A 21,600-nucleotide genomic window follows, 5' to 3' on the forward strand; every position below is an offset into this window, starting at 1 on the left:
TTTTAAAGTTCTGCTACTTACTTTTAAAATATTGCACGGCTTAGCACCTTCTTATCTCGTTGACCTCGTGGTACCATATGTTCCGTCCCGAAACCTTCGCTCACAAAATGCTGGTCTTTTAGTGATCCCGCGAGCCAAAAAGAAGTCCGCAGGTTCTAGAGCGTTCTCTATTCGGGCACCAATGCTTTGGAATGCACTACCCTCAGATATTAGAGGCGCCACCTCAGTAGAAATGTTCAAAACACTATTAAAGACGCATTTATACTCTTGTGCATTTAGCTGAAATATTTGTTGGCCTGTTTACTGCCGCTTTTTTTTCTTTTGTTTTCTTTTCTGCCCCCTTTTCCCCCGGCTGGGGGATTAGGTGACGGTGACCCACTAGGAAGTTTAAGGCATTGACCAACTGGGCATGCACCTGTTCCAGTGATGTCGTCTTCCTGCAGCGCGACATTTGATCAATTTATTTATATACTTTAGCATCTAATTTAATTATTTGTTGGCCTGTTTACTGCCGGTTCTTCTCTTTTCTGCCCCCTCCTTCCCCTGCTTGGGAATTAGGTGATGGGGACATGCTTTGAAGATTACGGCACTGACGAACCGGGAAGGGACCTGCTCTGCCGAAGTCGTCTTCATGCAGCGCCTCTTCTGATTTCCTTATATTTCAGAACTTTGTTGAACTACTTGTTGGCCTGTTTACTGCTTCTGTTCTTTGTTTTTTTTTCTGTTCCCAATTCCCGGGCTTGGGAATTAGGTGATGGTGATTCACTTGGAAGTGGCTGTTCTGAATTTACACCAACTGACCGGTACAAGATCGAAGGCTCATCCTCGGATATGCTGCCATGGAGATTACGGCCCTGGATGAGGACCCACTCCACTGAAGTCATCTTCCTGCAGCACTTCTTTTGATTGACTCTCAGATTATTTCATCTAACATTGTATAGCATCATTTTATGTGTCAAATGTTGCCCAGTTGGCATCCATTGCAGCCTGGAAGGGGGATTCCCCCATCTGTGGTCCCTTCTCTAGGTTTCTCACTTTTCCCCTACTGAGGTTTTTGGAGTTTTTCCTTGCCCTCCTGGGGGTTAATATCAGTGGATGTCGATTGTGGTTATGTAAAGCCCTTTGAGACTGTCTCTGATTAAGGGCTATACAAATAAAATTGACTTGACGTGACGCATATGCATTCCCATCACGCTAGTCTTTGGGATTTCCCTCCAAAAGTCCCCCAGAGGGAGAGCAGATGCGTCTCCCCGTTGATACGACCAGTCTACTAGTGACCACCTTAAATTACTCTCATACCCTGGAAGGTCACTGACCTGGCGAGAGAATTGCCACCACCATAAACAATGCTCAGGCCTATTTTCTATCTCTTTTATTCAGAAAGTGAAATATTAAATGTATGTGATGGGATATTTGAAGACTTTGAGTTTTGTTCAATGGACCATACCTATACGACCCAGCCAAACACACCGAGAAAACCAGCGCTGACTCCAGTCGCCATCATGTTGCCAACTCCTGACATACCAAAACCTTTGAGAGAAACTGAGCCGATTTGCGTTTCTCTTTCTGGTTCTTTTCATAGTTCAACTTCTAGTTTAGTTTTTCACCTTTTCACACTGCGTAATGAAGGCCAGTTGAGCAAGTGGAACAAGTGATTTTATTGATGACTGTGGAAGGTACCGATTTCATAAGCAGTTTCTTCTCACACCTTTTCCATTAAGTACGATTAAAAAGACAACTGAAAAGCATAACGTTAACAAATGTTATTCCAGGCAAAAGCAATTAATTTTATTTACATGTTTGAAGTAAACACACAAAAAAAAATCATCACTCAGACTAGGGCTGGGCGATATGACCTAAAATCAATATCGCGATAAATTGGGCAATTTTACCTCGATAACGATAAATGCACGATAAATTCCCCCTGAGGACCAAAATCAAAATAAATGCAGAAAATGCATATTAACTGCTTTTTTTATTGACCAACTGGTACACATTACTTTCAATGAAAAATAGAAGTACAAAAATCATTTGAATAAACATTCAAAATAGCTTGCTTTGCATGACTTGAACAATGTCACAAAGAACAGGAAAAAAAGGGTACCTCTCACAAAATCTTTTCCTGCAAATAGATTGTGCCGAGATGGTGTAATGCCATTTGCAAATGCTTAGATTTGTGTAAAGGTATCTTGTAAACAATATAAATAATGCCATGTGCAAAGGCACTAGTCGCCTGTAAACAAAATGCTAAATAAAATGAAAAAAAAAAAAATCAATGGAATGCCAGTGCCAAACAAACGCGTGTGCTTCATCAGTAAAATGTGCCGTCTCGAGTACTCCGGTGCGCAGTCGCCACTTGTCGTCTATGTACTGCACATTTCAGGCTCAAACAGGGATGCATGTTGCGACTCGACCACAAGTCGGATGTGGATGCAAAATGCTCGACATGTCTCCGCTCCCGTCCCGATGTTGTCCATATCGGGAAGTGCTGTTTGCGGCAAATATTTTCGTACCTCTTGTCGGCTACGTTCCTGAGGCGTTTAAATCCTGTGCGCTCCACTGTAACTTCAGGAGCTCTATCTTTAGCTATGTGCTCGGCTATCGCGTCCACCTCTGAGACGTTCTCTCGTATGGTGTCGCCTCCGTTATGGGCTGTTGTCACTTGTCCAAACTTGCTCCTCACTTTGAACTTTTAGCACAAGCTCCAAGTCAAAGCATGGTTGTGTTGTGGGTGGTGAAAAAGAAAAGGTTGGACGCGCTGTTTCAGGTGCTTACGACGCACTTTGTAGTTCATGTTCTTTTGCTCAAACATCGTCTTTATGGAACCCAAAACATTTCCAAACGACAGATGTCGAATTTCTTTTTGGGACAAGCGCGACAAGACCAATTTCAACTAACGTTACTTCGTCTTTAGCCGTGTCAGCCGCTTCTGAATTTGAATCGCCAGCTACGAACGCGTCTTGTGTTTACATTCTTCTACAGCGCCTGAGTCACGTGACTACATGCGCTGGAGCAGACTTAAAGAGGCATGAACATTGCCGCAGACAGAAAAGACTTTCCTTTTTCATTTTTTTTTTTTAGACACCGAATTTACCGACATGGGCAAAATGATGTCGGTCATTCTAATAAATTTCGGTAACGGTAAATTTTCGGTTAATCGCCCAGCCCTAACTCAGACACAATGGTTCTTCTGGCAATGATCACATTGGCTTAGTGTCAATAAAAGAGCTATGCAAAATTAAATTTATCATATTTCATTCAAAATCACATTTACATCTTACCACAAAGAGTCAGTTCCTTCAGTTTTTTGTTTTCTTTTTTTAAGCTTCAAGGATCGCTGCTATTCTCACCAGCACAATCGTGTCTCTTAGCACTCCGTTTAGTGGAGAATTTTTTAGCACAAACGCTGCAACTGAATGGCTTGTCTCCACTGTGCGTTCTTGTGTGGATTCCTAAATTTGACTTTACAGAGAAGCTTTTGCCACAAACTGAGCAGGAAAAGGGTTTTTCTCCACTGTGTATTCTTCTATGTTTAGTTAAATCTTGCTTTCGAGAGAAACTCTTGCCACAAACTGAGCAGGAAAAAGGTTTTTCACCACTGTGTGTTCTTGTGTGTCTTGTTAAAGTTGACTTATTCAGGAAGCTTTGGCCACAAACTGAGCAGGGAAAAGGTTTTTCACCACTGTGTGTTCTTGTGTGTTCTGTTAAATATGTCTTTCTTGAGAAGCATTTTCCACAAAATGAGCAGGAAAAAGGTTTTTCACCACTGTGTGTTGTTGTGTGTTTTGTTAAACTTATCTTATGAGAGAAACTCTTGCCACAAACTGAGCAGGAAAAAGGTTTTTCTCCAGTGTGTGTTCTTGTGTGCCTTGTTAATTGTGCCTTTTGAGAGAAGCTTTTGCCACAAACTGAGCAGGAAAAAGGTTTTTCACCACTGTGTGTTCTTCTATGTTTTGTTAAAGTTGACTTATCAAAGAAGCTTCTGCCACAAACGGAGCAGGAAAAGGGTTTTTCTCCAGTGTGTATTCTTCTATGTTTAGTTAAATCTTGCTTTTGAGAGAAACTCTTGCCACAAACTGAGCAGGAAAAAGGTTTTTCACCACTGTGTGTTCTTGTGTGTCTTGTTAAAGTTGACTTATACAGGAAGCTTTGGCCACAAACTGAGCAGGAAAAAGGTTTTTCACCACTGTGTGTTCTTGTGTGTTCTGTTAAATATGTCTTTCTTGAGAAGCATTTTCCACAAACTGAGCAGGAAAAAGGTTTTTCACCACTGTGTGTTGTTGTGTGTTTTGTTAAACTTATCTTATGAGAGAAACTCTTGCCACAAACTAAGCAGGAAAAATGTTTTTCTCCAGTGTGTGTTCTTGTGTGCCTTGTTAATTGTGCCTTTTGAGAGAAGCTTTTGCCACAAACTGAGCAGGAAAAGGGTTTTTCTCCAGTGTGTGTTTTTGTGTGCCCTTTTAAAGACAACTTTGAAGTTAATGAGTCTGTGTGACATGCCCTTTCACCTTTGGCTTGCCCATCATCATCATCATCATTTTCATCATCATCATAAGTATCATCATCGTGATGAGCATCTGATAATGTGTCCTCATTATGTACTTGTGATGGTCCCCATTGGTCTTCATCACCTTCTGTTGTCACGTGACTACTTGAGATGCTGCTTGGAGGCTCCGCCCCTCTGTTGTCCTCACTCTCATCCTTGTTTTCATCTTCAGTCTTGATTGGGACACCGTTCACTGGTGACTTGTTGATCTCCTCCTCCTCCTCCTCCTTTTTGATGTGAGTCAAGTCTGGCTCCTCTTTCACAGAACAGAGATTGTATTCACTGACGTCTGTCGGACACAAAAAGACAAACACACATTTGGTTTGGTCAAGTCAAAGCTCATGCGGTGACTTTGTCTTATATTGTTTCTACTGTGCTACCTTGACTTGTGCCTGCCGCATACGGAGCAATGCGTGCGACTCCAACTTGGACCGGACTATGGGGGCATTTCACAAAATTACGTCCGACGATGTAAACCTCCTTTTAGCAGCACAACAGTGATAAACGAGCATTTAAAAAGGAAGCACGTTGCGGCTGATGCCCTATTTCATTCCTGACATAGTCACAGACGTTTCTGGAAGCGAGCTGAAGTTAGCACACACAGGCTATTGTGTGCGTCTGATGGAACACCTGTTGTGGGACCCTAACATATTGATGCAGACCACTGGGGGCCATCGCAACATAATGTCATTGATAAAATAGGAATCCTTCAAGTGAAATATGTTTACAAGTATTTCATTTTGCATTTAGAGATAGTTTCATCGTGGGTACTTTTTGCTTCCATTATAATCTGGATCCGTAAAAGAATTAAAGGGGCCCTGGAATCAGAGTGGCTATTTATTGCATGATTTACGTTTGTTTGTTTTTTTTTTTACCCAAAATGACATTTATCCTGCTAGTACATTCCGACATTCCCCTTTTTCCTTTTTTTAAATAAAATTTCTGTTTCGCAATCAAATTTAAAACAAAATTATGTTTGAAGAGACAAAATCCCTTCACATAAGCATTAAGCAACAACACTTTCACTCTGACTTTCATGTTGACATATTTGAATAATGACTGTTTATATTAAAGTTATCCAATACATATTCAAATTAGACTAAGATACACCATAATATTTTAAGAGTTCACTAAATTATTTTGGAACTGCAATGATGCTTATCTGCCAAAGGGTGTCAGGAATGAGTAACAAAGGAACACAAGACCTCCCACTGATACATCATCATTGTCATTTGGATAAATTACCAGGAACTATGAGATGCAAACCACCTGGGCCACAGGAACTTTATTACCAGGAACTAAATGTTCCTGGGCTTGTTGGTAGAAAAGGGGGTTGTGGCGTACTCCCTTTTAAGCCCATAGTAAGCCAAAGATGCAGATGCATTCCTTGCAGCATGCGCTTGTTCACTGATGCGAACCGTGCAACCCTGGATGGATGCATTCAATGTATTTTAAATGATTGGATGGGGTGAAACTACGCACAAAACAGTGCAGGGCCACCCGAGGTTCATTGACTCACCCGACCAAGCCAGTAAAAAGTTCATAAATAAATAAGACCAATCCGTACTTGATTTTTAAAAAAAAAACTTAATATTTTGTGTTTTATTCACTAAAATTGATCAACCGCCATGGACGTTTTCGCGGCAATGTGCACATTTTTAGAGTCAGGCGGAATTCATTCCGTAAGGAATTGCTTGAACAAAATATAAAAACCAGAAAATTTTATTTTGTTATTTTAAATGTAAATTTTATACTGGGAAAAACATGGAGTTCACCCCCCACTATTGGTTATTCTTTGCCATATATTTTCTGCACTGATTACATTTGACATAAACAATTGCTCAGCAGACCTGCAAGTAAAAGGCAATATTTAAAAATAAAACGGCAATAACCTTGAACGATTTCCCCAAACAACTTAATGTTGTGATGCATATTTCTAATGAAAGAAAGTCGTTCGAAACAAAGCAAATGAGAGTAAGACGTGTACAAACCTGCTTTGAGTGGCACAACACGAGGCTGGTTGCAAACTTCGTCCAGCAGTTGATGATGTTGCTCGTTCTCTTCTTTTATTCCACAAAGTTCCTCTTTGTACTTGGGTGTCGTTATTTCACACATTTTCAAATGATAATTCCAAAAAATCCGCACTCGATCTCTGCTTGGCGATGAGTCATGTGCCTCTTTTCGTTAGCGGCTAGCTAGCTAACAAGCTAAGCTAACTACGCCGAAAAGCATCAACGCGCGAAGATGAGGTTATCGGGACACAAAGACTTAATGAATTATGTCGTAGTCCTTTAGAGTAGCACTGGACATCCTTTGAGAAAATTACAGTCAGTTCCACACTAAATCAGAAGAATTTAGCGGTGGGTGTTTTTGTTCCGGTGTGGACGGGTCGGTGGATGTGGTCGAGGTCCTTCGGAAGCTGCGCGCTTGCTAATGACGTCATGCTGTAAGCACGTATTTTTCAAATATATTTCTTTGCCTCTGTGTTTGTTTTAACACCTGGCTGTTCTCTTTTAATATATATTCTATGTAATATTTTAATTCGGTTGATAAAAAAATGTAACAAAATAATTAAAATAACGCCACAAAAGCGAGTCAGGTCCGACGTCACTTCCTCCCTATGCCCGGAGAAGCCGCTGCTGGAACAGCAGTGGGAAGGTTACGTTTCTCCTACGGAACGAAGCAACAATGCTGTGGTTCAATCGGGCTGCAAGATTGTATGGATATAATGTCTGCATATACTAGCAGTGCTTCTCAATTATTTCACGCCCGCCCCTACCAAGAAGAAAAAGATTCGCGCCCCCCCACCACCAATTCTTTTTCTGTCTTTGTATATTGAGATTAGATTGTCAATAAAATATCCCTTAACTAACCTACATTGATAAGAAATATAGTTTCGAGAACTATTATCGTGAGGATCTCGAAGCTCAGTACTCTGTTGTGCAAATATTGATGAGATGACAAATATTTGTCATGTCATGTCATTATCCACACCGCTTATCCTGAACAGGGTCGCGGGAGAGTGCTGGAGCCAATTCCAGCTGACAACGGGCGAAAGGCCCACTACACCCTGAACTGGTCATCAGCCAGTCACAGGGCAGACATAGACACCGTCACTGAGTGGGAACTGAACCCACGTTGCCTGCACACAACTCAGGCGAGTGTACCACTCCACCATCAGTGACATGATAAATATTTACTTTTACGTTTTTTGCCAAAAACTTTATTAACATTAACAAACACAGTTATTAATACGTACATAATATAGAAAAGACAAAAAGAAGAGCCAGGGGGATTTTAAACAAAAATTCTATATGAATAACATAAAGCAACAGCTTTAGTATTGTTGGAGTTGAGTCACCGTGGAAATGAGAAGTATTTAGTAAATCAACTTTTAAAAGCCAAACGTACGCCAATGCGTGTTCGGTTTTTGTACTCAAGAAGAAAAGGGTCAAATAAAGACTCAACAACTGATTAGAGTTCCGATATTTAGTTTCTTCCATTTCTGGAGTTCAGGAAATAGTACAAAGACAGATATCTGGGTGGCTTTTTCTTAATCTCACGAGAAACTGCACTCGGGCGAGCACAGTCAAAAAATGTGCACCATCTTTCAGCCCAGCTTCAGTTTTTAGAGGAGTTTTTTATGTCAAGAGTAATGTAGGTTGAATCGGTTGAATCGGTCGTCCTCGCTCCCTCCCACGGCACGGGTCAACGTCCAAGGGAAGGTCCTCCCCAGGTTAGTCTGGATAGTTGATTCCCGTCTGGTCCCCAAGACTGGCACGCCAAGGCTGGCCTTCTCCGGCTGGCAGTCTCTCCGTCTCTCCAGCTGGCATTGCTCTGGAATCTTGTCGGTGTGCATGTGTGCGTGTGTATGGGCACATGTATATGCAGGTATACGTGTATGTGCAGGTGTAAGGGTGTGTCTGTGTTTATGCATGCGTATGTGCATGTGCTCTGATCTCCAATTGTTCCGTCTTTCAGAATGTGTTTTTTTATAGCGTCTGCGTGAGTCCTCCAGTGCCCAATTTGGTATGTTTGCATCTCTACAGCCAATGTGGAGAATGTGCTTCGTCGTATTTGACCACGAAGTGCTGTGAATGTGAATGCAAGTCATGGAAATGCTATGTGTGCAAATTTGTTCTCACTACCCAAAATTTCAATAAAGTTCACACATTTAAACTAAGTACTATAAATTTAGCATATGAGAAAAATATAATAAATCAGAAAACAGGACTACAATCCCAGTTATTCTTGTGACCCGTGCTTCTACTTTCATCTGATAAATGCTTTTTGTTTCATCAATGTTTAACATATTCCGTAAATATGAACCTGCTAAATTAAATAATTGACCTTCTGTCCTGTAAGTGTTTAAAATAATGCCAGCAATCATAAAACAATCCTTCATTTATTGCAGTCGTCTTATCATTGCAGTTGTCAGGGTCGCCGGTCGGCGAGGAGGAGGTGGACCCATAATGCGAGGAAGCTGGAGAAGGTGTAACTTAAGCAATTTATTAGGGGACCAAAATAATGACAGACAACGGGGCAGGGTGCAAAATAAGAAAGACGAACTTAACGTGGCAAACTGGATCACAAGAGTGAGGAGCAAGGACAGGGACAAATGCTAGGGGGCGAGAGCGGGGGCGAGAGCGGGGGCGAGAGCGGGGGCGAGAGCGGGGGCGAGAGCGGGGGCGAGAGCGGGGGCGAGAGCGGGGGCGAGAGCGGGGGCGAGAGCGGGGGCGAGAGCGGGGGCGAGAGCGGGGGCGAGAGCGGGGGCGAGAGCGGGGGCGAGAGCGGGGGCGAGGACAAGTGCATGAACGAGATCAGAGAGCGGTCGTGACAGTCCGTAACGGAGCAATGCACCGCCAATGAGTTGTCGGAGTGAGGTGTTCAAATAGTCCAGTAATTAGGGGAGCAGATGGGCATCAGATGTGTGAGGGTAACGGGGAACAGGTGCGTGGCTGGTGGGGAACGAGTGCTGGAGGGAACGCCCCACTCAGCTGACTAAATAAACAGAATGAGCACTTGGCAGGAAGGTGAAGAAAATAATAACAAAAACACTGACATGACCGACACGGGTTATGACAGCAGTATTTTTTATCATTGCAGCATTTTATTAATTTTCCCTCTGTACCATAGACAGACATTCGGAGTGTTTCCTTACACTTGTAAATGTTGTGGGATGTAAGTGTGTATATACACATGGGGATTTGTGTGTTTACGTATATACTGTGTATATTCGCATAGGTTTGCTTTTTCTGAATGTCTGCTGCTAATGTTATACATTAACGGCCACATTGCACCACCGCCTCTGTGTGATCTATATCTTTGCTGCTGTAACACTGCAAATTTCCCCATTGTGGGACTATTAAAAGACATCTTTATCGTTATCTTTAAAAACCTTGTGTTGGTGCATGCAAAATAATTTTCCATAAGATTAAGATTGAACAAAATGGTGAAACAAAAATTTAAAAAGTAAATACTGTAACTATTAAACATTGAATACTAAATTATTCCTTAAACAGATCAATGAATCTTGAAATTAATAGTGAATTATTGTAGTTTAATAAATACTGAAACGAATAATGAAATATTACAGTACTTTAAATAAATACCGAAATCATTTTCAAACACAATAACAGTTAAGTAATAAAAGAGTGACATATTTTAATTTAAAATTCGCAATCACATCACAACCTGGTGAAAAACCCTGTAAAAAGGCAAATATGTTGACATAAAGTATCACTTTATCATGTCAACTGTTAATAATAGGGAAATACATTTGAAATACTATCCAACCGACGACATGGTGTCAGATGTATAAACAAAACCAGCAACAAAAGTAAAATTCAATACATCTCTCAAGTTCATATTTGGGAACTAAAATGTTTCTTCATGTGCATACGGTTCAAATCGTACGTTTTTCCAATGTTTAGAAGAAGATAACGATGATTTGCATCGCAAATGGTGACATCTGTCGGTGAGTTGGTGACAGTGCTCCACAAAGCCAGCAGCCAATCAAATCACAGCGGGGTGTGTCCTGTTCATCCGTTTTCGTGCAGAACAGACTGCCATTTTCTCGAAGGAAAAAAACGACGCCATCTTTCATTCGTCTCGTCGAACAAAGAGAAGCTCACGAGTTATCGCCAAGCAAAGACCAAGTGCGGATTTGTTGAGATTGGCGTTTGAAAATGTGTGAAAGAACGACACCCAAGTTCAAAGAGGAACTTTGTGGAATAAAAGAAGAGAACGAGCAACATCTTCAACTTCTGGGCGAAGGTTGCAAGCAGCCTCGTGTTGTGCTACACAAAGCAGGTTTGTACACGTCTTACTCTCATTTGCTTTGTAAAGAACGACTTTCTATCGTTATAAATATGCATCATAACATTAAGTTGTTTGGGGAAATCGTTCAAGGTTATTGCCGTTTTATTTTTAATTTTTGCTTTTGACTTGCAGGTCTGCTGAACATTTGTTTATGCCAAATGAAATCAGTGCAGAAAATAAATGCCAAAGAATAACCATTAGTGGGGGGTAAACTCCGTGTTTTTTTTCCCAGTTTAAAATTTGAACTGATTATTTAACATTTTACATATTCCAGTTTTTATACGTTGTGAAAGAAATTAAGTTTGTCATGTCTCAAAACTATGCTGACAGATGTAGTGTATTTTTATATCCACTGTTGGAGTTGAGCCACCGAGAAAATGAGAAACATTTAGTAAATGAACCTTCAAAGCCAAACTTACTCCAATGCGTGTTCGTTTTTTGTACTCAAGAAGAAAAGGGCCAAATAAAGACTCAACAACAACTGATTAGAGTTACGATATTTTAGTTTCTTTGATTTCTGGAGTTCAGGAAATAGTATCTGGGCGTCTTTTTCTTAATCTGACGAGAAACTGTACTCGGACGAGCACAATCGAAAAATGGCGCGCTGATCTCAGCCCAGCCTCACATTTTATAGGTTTTCTTTGTCAAGGGTCATGTAGGTTGAATCGGTCGTCCTTGCTCCCTCCCACTTCCGCGTTCCACGTCCAAGGCTGACCTTCTCAGGCAGGCGGCAGTCTCTCCGTCTCTCCTGCTCTCCTTCCCCTGTAATCTCGTCGGTGTTCAGATTGTGTGGTGTACATTTTCACAGTTCAAATTATGTATTTTGGGTGTTCTTGATAGTGTCCCTGTGACGTCCTCCCCGGCCCAACTTGATATGTTTGAATCTTCGATGGCCTATATGGAGAATGTATTTTGTCGTATTTGTCCATGAAGTGCTATCTGGTTTGTCATCAGTTTGACCTGAGCAGACTGAATCTGTTTATTCGGAATGAGAGTGTGGGTCATGAAAATACTGTGTGCAATTTTGAGGTCTTGCATTTAAACTAAGTCATATAAATTTATGCCCTGCAATTGGCTGGCAACCAGTTCAGGGTGTCCCCCGCCTACTGCCCGAAGACAGCTGGGATAGGCTCCAGCACCCCCCGTGACCCTAGTGAGGAGAAGCGGTCTAGATAATGGATGGATGGATGGATATAAATTTAGCATATGGATGCATCAGTAAACACCATGACTACAATCCCAGTCAATCTTATCTCTGCATTGCACTTATACTTTCATTTGATAAATGATTTTTGTTTATCAATGTTGAACATATTCAGTAAATATGAACCTGCTAAATTAAATAATTGACCTTCTGTCCCGTAAGTGTTTAATATAATGCCAGCAATCGAAATACAATCCTTCAATATTCATGTCTGGTGTGGCCATTCCCTATAAGAAGGAAAGGCCGGAGAGAGGGGACACCTTTCCCTTTTTTCTTTTTGGGGAGACTTCTTTTGACATCAGCATGTGACGAGAATAAAATCTCTTTCGAACCAAAATGACTGTCAGAGAATCTTTTTCCATCACCAATTCTGCCATGCTCCACGACCTGTCCGGAGGGAAGCTGAGCCGGACCCACACATCAACAACAAAATATACATCATTTTTGGCATTTTGCTCCATTGAGGGTCTCAGGGTGCTGGGGCGCAGGCGTTCAACAGCCGGCCGGCTGAACTTTCGGTGAGATGCTTTTACTCACAATGGGTGTTGTGCGCCTGTGTCCAAGCGGTCGGGGCTTTTGGGGTCGTTAAAGAGAGCTTGTGCGTGTGGGTCTGCTGGCTGATTGGTCATGGAAAATGTCCCTGTGTTAGTTTCAATTATCGTTTAAACAAGAGGCCTCTATAATGATTGATTAAGACATTAAAAGATGTCAAAGTAACCACACTATGAAAGAACATTAGAAAAAGTATAAAAAAAATAAATAAATTTAAAAAATGATGATAGGAACTAAGTAAATGGGACTAGTGCGGGAGAAATGTGCAGAAGATAAAGAAAAGAAAGGTCTAGTGGTTAAAGAGATGAGAACTAAGAAGTGTAAAACTATAGCTACAGACAACATAGTCGTGAATAAGCTCAGTTTGAGCACAGAACCTGGCCAGGGTGTAAATTTTAGCAGGAAAATGATGAGCTGAAAATATAAATAATGAAGAGAAGCGCGCTTCCACGTATCGTATTGGGCACTTTGTGGCATGGAACACAGTAAGGATCAAAGCGTATCGTTGTGTGGAGGGCCAGACGGTTTCGCTGGTACGTAGCAAGAGATACGCTGTTCAGATACGTACCCTGTGATGACTCGTGTTCTGGTCAAGGCCACGCAAAATCAAAAACCTGGCTGCGGTCCGCCTCGTATTTGCACAGGATGTACGCAGGGGTTTGTGAAGAGATGAGATGAAAGTACGTGGAAGTTCGGCCTAATTAGGGGGGTTGCTGCTTCGTTTGTTTTTATTGTTATTTGTGTTGACATGTGGTGCATGTGTCAAAGGGGGGAGATAGGTGCAGTATTTTGTTCTCATAATTGTTTTTAGCATGTAAGGATTTTTAGGTGTTAATAGGACATGTCAACAATGATCATGCAGAGGTGAAAGAGTTGAAGATTGGGCCCAGCAGGAAGAATGCAAGCAGAGCGCTGTGGTCTCACCTCCATCTACTGTGGGACCAGGAAGTCAGGCAGCCCCCACGCAGGAGATAAGGGGTGATAGTTATAAACCAGTGCCGAATTGCCCCTTCTAAAAGCCGTATGTGATTGCATTAATATTCCGTTTTATCAGTTCAACTAACGCGTGTGCGTCCTAGTGTGCATTGAAAGATGCAGCATAAAAAATGTTTAAAATTTTGGATTATAACTAAAGCAAAATTAGAATGAGAAAGATAATTGGCTACATAATCATTGGGGTGAAATTAATCTTCATTGCAAGAAGCGGTGAATTAAATACAGAAATATAAGATCATAAAAGAATGAATGCATGTTCCGTGGAATGGGATTTGTCAACACGGAAAAGCCCTGAGTGATGAAATCGTTAACACAGATAAGAGATACAATTTTGTTGAAACAGAACATGCAAGGTTAAAGGTCATGCAAAACAAAAAAAACCCCATCTAATGTTCCATACTTCAGTTTTGCGACCGATGTACTACGGTAATTCAATTAATGGAACGACATTTTGAGATGGAAATGACAGGAATGTCATGAATTATCATGTTATGAGGGGACTTTTGAGATACAGTAAATTGATTTAAATTAAATTACAAATTTTTAGTCTGCGGATATTCCACTTCAAAGAATACTGACTCATTGGTTGAGGAAAACGGGGTTATATTAGTTAGTTAAAAAAGAATAGCTAAATTATAATTGACGTGTTCATGGGGATTGAATATGAATCATAAACAGAAGACAAAACCAATTGGCATTGGCATTTGTAAAATATGATGAGGGATTAAGTTGGTGAGCTCTTGTGGGAGACGGGGCGAGACGCGAATGGATTGAAGCTTCCGCCAGTGACCCGTCCAATAGTGTCACCACCACTCAGCTGTGCCGGGTGGCCGTCCTCGAGGACGTGCGCCTCCCAGTTACTGACATCATGCGGAACAGTCCGTCAATGAGAAACTGCTAATCAGTATGAGTAGAACCCCCGTTTCTGCATCGATGAAAGAAAATATTGTATTGGATGTAGAAAAAGAATTGTTACAGTTGCGGGTTCAGGGGGCCAAGAGTGCTAATTCACCGGGAAAGGAAAAATGATTTTGGGGGAAAAAAATCAAATAAAACCGGGGGGAAGCAGCTAATGCAGCAGCCGACGCATGCAGCTCCCATTGCGTCTGCTCTTGCCATTTCCGCTGCTCCTGGGCCAGGTTCTGGTGACGCAGCGCCACAGCAGGATTGTTGTCCGCACCGGCCAGTCAACAAGGTCACGTAACAGAAGTAGGGGTGGTTATAGACATGGGTTGTGAGTGGGACGTGCTCTTGCTGTGGGTTGTGGGGTCACTGGGTGATGGGCGGTCCAAACCGAGCCACTTCCTGAAATGTACCATCCTGTGGTCCAGCGCCATGCCAGTCACAAAGAGCTCCACTAGCACGAGGGCGCCACCGCTACCCCCTCCTCCGACAACGCTTCGATGGCTTCCAAACGCACAGTTGATGCCTCAACCCGATTGGGACCCCATTCCACGATAGGGGTGCCCGCGGAGCCTCAGCATTCAGGGACCGACAGGTCTTGGCATTCCGGTGACAATTGATGGACAACAGTTTTAGATGGTGGAACAAGATATTCCAGGCTTTGCAAGCTTCTTCTCCATATCCCAATGAGCAACAACACTGTCACGCTTGCGGGACTCTTGAGATTGGCCGAGTCACTGCCATGGACCGAACCCGCACCTGTGAAACACTGGAATTCGAGTGGGACTGAATTTCCAGAAGGGACTGAATTTGACTGTGCACATCCGGCGGGGGAAGCATATGTTGTCCTCCGTTCCAGTAGACTGGGCAGCTCTGAGACCAGGGTCTCCATCCTCCCGCGGGTGGTACGTCCTGTTCCTGCTCTGGTCTGCGTGGTGTAGCCGCCTCCACCCATTCAAACCACCAATTGGTCCTTTGCATTGAACACTGAGTTATGATTATTTGGTTTTTCAGGATGCATTCACCCAATTTCGAGGGTCAGAAGTGCATCTTGCATTAGGATTATGTATTTGTGATGTCTACCGGTGCTGCCTCGCATGTGTGCCTTGCCCCAGAGCAGAGGAAACGGTATGAATTGTCTATGATCGCTGAGCCACAAATCACATTCACTATCGGTGCGCATCATCATACTCAAGATTTCGGCCCATTGGTGAAGACGGTTGGCAGAGTTAATTTCAAATGTCGAATACTCCGTCACAAGAAGGGTGTGGTGTTTCAGCACCCATTACGAATTCCTCTGTTATGGAACATTTTCCGAATTTCGACACTATGGTAGACAGTGAATGGGTCACTCTGAAGCGAAAGCTCTGTTTGCGTCTCTGCCTGAGGGGTTGTGGACCTGACTGATGTTGTGCTCTGCTCCACAGCTTCTCCAATTTGTTTTTGCTATATCTGCGAAAGTTTTTATTTTATTGTGAATGAAATTAAGTTTGTCATGTCATCATGTTTCAAAACTATGCTTACGGGTTAATAGAAGGTCACAAAAACATGGACCTCTTAAACAGGAAAACGTGAGTTCAGTGGTAACAGAGTTGTGTCTATGCTGGCAGTTTAGCAGGAAGCCACAAAAACAGATGCACGCCTTTAACCGTGTTTGACAGGAAACCGTTTAGCTCGCATTGAACAGATGTGTGACCCAAACATGTGTTGTAAGCTGAAACCGTTCGAACAACAGGAAGTGTGTGGACGGGTGTGTTTTTCCATTCTTTATGGGTTGGCATATTCAAATTGCTTTGCTGTGCTTCAATAAAACGCCGCACAGGAGCGGGAACGCTTTTCTCTTTGGCGGACTGCTCCTCGCAAGTGACAAAGACAATCTTGGCTGGGTGATTCATTTGTGCAGACTTGTCTCGTTTTTTACAATAACTTCTCTGACATATCTTGTTCAAGCAATTCCTTATGGAATGATTCAACCGGACTCTAAAAACTGTGCACACTGCGGCAAAAAGATCAATGGAGGTTGATCAATGTTCGTGAATAAAACACAAATGATTACGTTTTTTTTTAAATCAAGTACGTATTGGTCTTATTTATGAAATTTTTACTGGCTTGGTCAATGAACCTCCGGTGGCCCTGCACTGTTTTGTGCACATGTGCATAGTTTCACCTCATCCAAACATTTAAAATACATTGAATGCATCCATCCAGGGTTGCACGGATCTCATCAGTGAACAAGCGCATGCTGCAAGGAATGCATCTGCATCTTTGGCTTACAACGGGCTTAAAAAGGGAGAACGTCACTACCCCCCTTTCTACCAACAAGTCCAGGAACATTTAGTTCCTGGTAATAAAGTTCCTGTGGCCCAGGTGGTTTGCATCTCATAGTTCCTGGTAATTTATCCAAATGACATTGAGGATGTATCAGTGAGAGGTCTTGTGTTACTTTGTTACTCATTACTGACACCCTTTGGCTGTTAAGCATCATTGCAGTTCCAAAATAATTCAGTGAACTCATAATGTTTTGGTGTATCTTAGTCTAATTTGAATATGTATTGGATAACTTTAAAATATACAGTCATTATTCAAATATGTCAACACGAAAGTCAGAGTGAAAGTGTTGTTGCTTAATGCTTATGTGGAGGGATTTTGACTCTTCGAACGTTAATTTTGTTTTAAAGTTTATTTAGAAACAGAAATTTTCTAAAAACGTAAAAAGGGTAATGTCGGAACTTATCGCAGGATAAATGTCATTTTGGGTAAAAAAAAAACCCAAACGTAAATCATACAATAAATAGCGACTCTGATGCCAGGGCCCCTTTAATTTTTTTAGGTATCCAGATTATCATGAAAGCAAAAAGTACCCACGATGAAACTATAAATGCAAAATGAAATACTTGTAAACATATTTTACTTGAAGGATTTCTATTCTATCCATGACATTATGTTGCGATGGCCCCCAGTGGTCTGCATCAATATGTTAGGGTCCCACAACAGGTGTTCCATCAGACGCACACAATAGCCTGTGTGTGCTAACTTCAGCTTGCTTCCAGAAACGTCTGTGACTATGTCAGGAATGAAATCGGGCATCAGCCGACACATGCTTCCTTTAATGCTCGTTTATCACAGCTTATCATCGGACGTAATTTTGTGAAATGCCCCCATGGTCCGGTCCAAATTGGGGTCGCACGCATTGCTCCGTGTGCGGCAGGCACAAGTCAAGGTAGCATGGTAGAAACAATATCAGACAAAGTTGCCGCCTGAGCTTTGACTTGACCAAACCAAATTTGTCTTTCTGTGTCCTACAGACGTCAGTGAAAACGATCTCCTTTCTGTGAAAGAGGAGCCAGACTGGACTCACATCAAAAAGGAGGAGGAGGAGGAGGAGATCAACAAGTCACCAGTGAACGTTGTCCCTATAAAGACTGAAGATGAAAACAAGGATGAGAGTGAGGACAACAGAGGGGCGGAGCCTCCAAGCAGCAGCTCAAGTCGTCACGTGGCAACAGAAGTTGATGAAGACCACTGGGGGCCATCACAAGCACAAAATGAGGACACATTATCAGACACTCATGACGATGATGATGATGAAGATGATGGGCAAGCCAAAACTGAAAGGGCATGTCACACTGACTCATTAACCTCAAAGTTGTCTTTAAAACGACACACAAGAAACCACGGTCAAGAAAAACCTCTTTTTTGCTCAATTTGTGGCAAAATTTTCTCTCGAAAGTTTCATTTGACAATTCACACAAGAACACACAGTGGAGAAACATCTTTTTGCTGCTCAGTTTGTGGCAAAAGCTTTTCTTTAAAGTCAAATTTAAAAACACATACACGATTACACACTGGAGAAAAACCTTTTTCATGCTCAGTTTGTGGAAAATGCTTCTCTCAAAAGGCAAGTTTAACAGAACACACAAGAACACACAGTGGCGAAAAACCTTTCTCCTGCTCAGTTTGTGGCAAAAGCTTTTCTGGAAAGTCAAATGTTACAAGTCACATAAAAACACACAGTGGAGAAAAAAACTTTTCCTGCTCAGTTTGTGACAAAAGCTTTTCTTTAAAGTCAAATTTAACAAGTCACATAAAAACACACACTGGAGAAAAACCTTTTTCATGCTCAGTTTGTGGCAAGAGTTTCTCTCAAAAGTCAAGTTTAAAAGAACATATAAGAACGCACTGTGGAGAAAAAACCTTCGCCTGCTCAGTTTGTGGCAAAGGATTCTCTCTAAAATCAACTTTAACAAAACATAGAAGAATACACAGTGGAGAAAAACCTTTTTCCTGCTCAGTTTGTGGAAAATGCTTCTCTGTAAAGTCAACGTTAACAAGCCACACAAGAACTCACAGTGGAGAAAAACCTTTTTCCTGCTCAGTTTGTGGTAAAAGCTTCTCTGTCAAGTCAACGTTAACAAGCCACACAAGAACACACAGTGGAGAAAAACCTTTTTCCTGCTCAGTTTGTGGAAAATGCTTCTCTGTCAAGTCAACGTTAACAAGCCACACAAAAACACACAGTGGAGAAAAACCCTTTTCGTGCTCAGTTTGTGGCAAAGGTTTCTCTGATAAGTCAAGTTTAACAAAACACACAACACATACTGGAGAAAAACCCTTTTCCTGCTTGGTTTGTGGTGAAAGCTTTTCTATAAAGGCAAGTTTAATAAGCCACACAAGAAAGCACACTGGAGAAAAACCTTTTTCCTGCTCAGTTTGTGGTAGACGCTTCTCTGTAAAGTCACATTTACAAATGCACACAAGAACACACAGTGGAGAAAAACCTTTTTCCTGCTCAGTTTGTGGAAAATGCTTCTCTGTAAAGGCAACGTTAACAAGCCACACAAGAACACACAGTGGAGACAAGCCATTCAGTTGCAGCGTTTGTGCTAAAACATTCTCCACTAAACATAGTGCTGAGAGACACAATTGTGTTGGTGACAAAAGCAGCGATCCTTGAAGCTTAAAAAATGACAAAAAAAACTGAAGGAACCGACTCTTTGTGGTAAGATGTGAATGTGATTTTCAATAAAATATGATGAAATTGAATTTTGCAAAGATCTTTTATTGACACAAAGCCAATGTGATCAGTGCCAGAAGAACCATTGTGTCTGAGTGAGGATGAGTTTTTTTTGTGCGTTAACATCAAACATTATAAATGAAATTAATTGCCTTTGCCTAGAACAACATTTGTTAACGTTATGCTTTTCAGTTGTCTTTTTAATCGTACTTAATGGAAAAGGTGTGAGAAGAAACGGTGCTTATGAAATCGGTGCCTTCCACAATCATCAATAAAATCACTTGTTCCACTTGCTCAACTGGCCTTCATTACGCTGTGAAAAGGTGAAAAACTGAACTCGAAAAAGAACCAGAAAGAGAAATGCAAGCAGTCTCAGTTTCTCTCAAAGGTTTTGGTATGTCAGGAGTTGGCAACTTGATAGCGACTGGAGTCAGGGCTGGTTTTCTCGCTGTGTTTGACTGGCTCGTATATGTATGGTCCATTGAACATAACTCAAACTCTTCGAATATCCCCTCACATACATTTAATATTTCACTTTCTGAATAAATTTCTGACTTGCTAAAAACACTTTCTAGGTTGAGCTCTATCAAGTAGTGATGGGTAGATGAGGCATCCTGTATCGTTTCGACACAGTGACACAATGTATTGACACTGTGTTGACACTGTGTTGCTGAATACTGACACCTGGTGGACTTGCAGGAAACATTTGACAGGGTCATCTGACACTGATCTGTCAAACTAATTGTATCCAATTCCATTGATTAGCGACGTGATGTGTTTTTATATATCCTATTTCGTATTACATTCCATCGCACTATTTATTTTCATATTTATCTAATTTATATATTTAACTGAATTATTGTTGTATTGCACTGGAGAGGGGAGCTCTCTAATCTCGTTGCACACTTGAGTACAATGACAAAGGGATTTCTGATTCTGATTAGGCATTTGCTTTCACATTATTTTTACATACACGCAATTTCATAAAAAAACAATCTTTGATATTCGAGACGCAGTTGATAAATTAAGAGAACATCTGTCTGAATGCCCAAATAAAAGTGTTGTGAATGACAATGGACTCATTGTAATTAAAGATTTTTATTAAAAAAAATAGTTTCTCCAGCGTTTTGTTATTCAGTCTATTTCTTTTTTTTAGGCAATTTCCCCCGCCTTTGAGAAGATCCTCTCACAAGGCACTGAAGAGGCCGGTGTGCACAACGCCTGTGTGGCTAATATAAATAGGTGAGGGAACGTTGCCTCCATGGACTTCCAGTATAAGAGCGGGTCTTCCGTACGTGCAACGTGTCCTGCTGACATATAGCGCTGCACCTCTGAGTGCGCATCAACAGTGACGTCTTCCATCTTGCGGATATTTAGTGCAAAGTAACGTGCCAGGGTTTGCCCTGGAAGCTCGGCGCGCGCATCGACGCCTCGGTGTCGTTGGACCCATCACTAATAGATACCAAAGTATTATTCATAGCAAGTTACCTTGCCTATCGTGTATTGATTGTCATTTGCCGGTCAAAATAAATCCTTGTTAGCCAACCTTTTCCCTTGTCAGCGTTTTAAGAATCCACCTTCACCGCTTTCCAGCCCTGGCTCACAGTCATAAATGATGGTATTTTGATGGGGATTTATTCAAGTAGAACAAAGTAGGAATTCCCCGAAGGCACAGGTGTGAAATGCACTGAAGTAACTTAAAAAGTAAAATAAAAAAAAATAAAATTACAATTGCTGAAGAATGTTTAAGAAAGAAAAATGTTGACAATTGTTGATAAATAATGATATTTTCCAGGAGGTATTTATTTCTTTGTTGTTTATTCATTCAATTCTATACTTATTTCAATATTTGAGTATTATTTTTCTTTCAATATGTAGTATATTTTGTCTTTGAAGTGTGGGTCCTTGCTGCCTTCCGGACAGGCAGCCGAGCAAGGCTGGATTGGTGATGGAAAAGAACTGGTTCGAAAAAGATTTTTTCTCGTCACATGCTGATATCAAAAGAAGTCTCCCCAAAAACGTGCGAGCCCCCTCTCAGACATTCCCTTCTTACAGGGAATGCCC

At 41.5% G+C, this 21,600-nt stretch overlaps 2 protein-coding genes across 2 annotated transcripts in view; both read right to left on the reverse strand.

The window, feature by feature from the left end:
• The window catches only part of LOC148342241 (uncharacterized), a 230,223-nt gene that overhangs the window by 95,838 nt on the left and 112,785 nt on the right, over positions 1-21,600 (reverse strand). The gene's annotated exons all lie outside the window — the stretch shown is intronic.
• On the reverse strand, positions 1,639-15,808 carry LOC148342249 (uncharacterized). The gene is made up of 2 exons (XM_088285500.1): positions 15,805-15,808; positions 1,639-4,835 (listed from the first exon to the last, which is right to left on the reverse strand). The coding sequence occupies exons 1-2, from the start codon at positions 15,806-15,808 to the stop codon at positions 3,328-3,330; spliced, it is 1,512 nt and encodes a 503-aa protein (XP_088141626.1). The 3' UTR covers positions 1,639-3,327.

The sequence above is a fragment of the Idiotropiscis lumnitzeri genome, chromosome 2, assembly GCF_059441095.1.
Source record: "Idiotropiscis lumnitzeri isolate Australia: NSW breed Sydney's pygmy pipehorse chromosome 2, RoL_Ilum_1.0, whole genome shotgun sequence".
NCBI classification, from domain to species: domain Eukaryota; kingdom Metazoa; phylum Chordata; class Actinopteri; order Syngnathiformes; family Syngnathidae; genus Idiotropiscis; species Idiotropiscis lumnitzeri.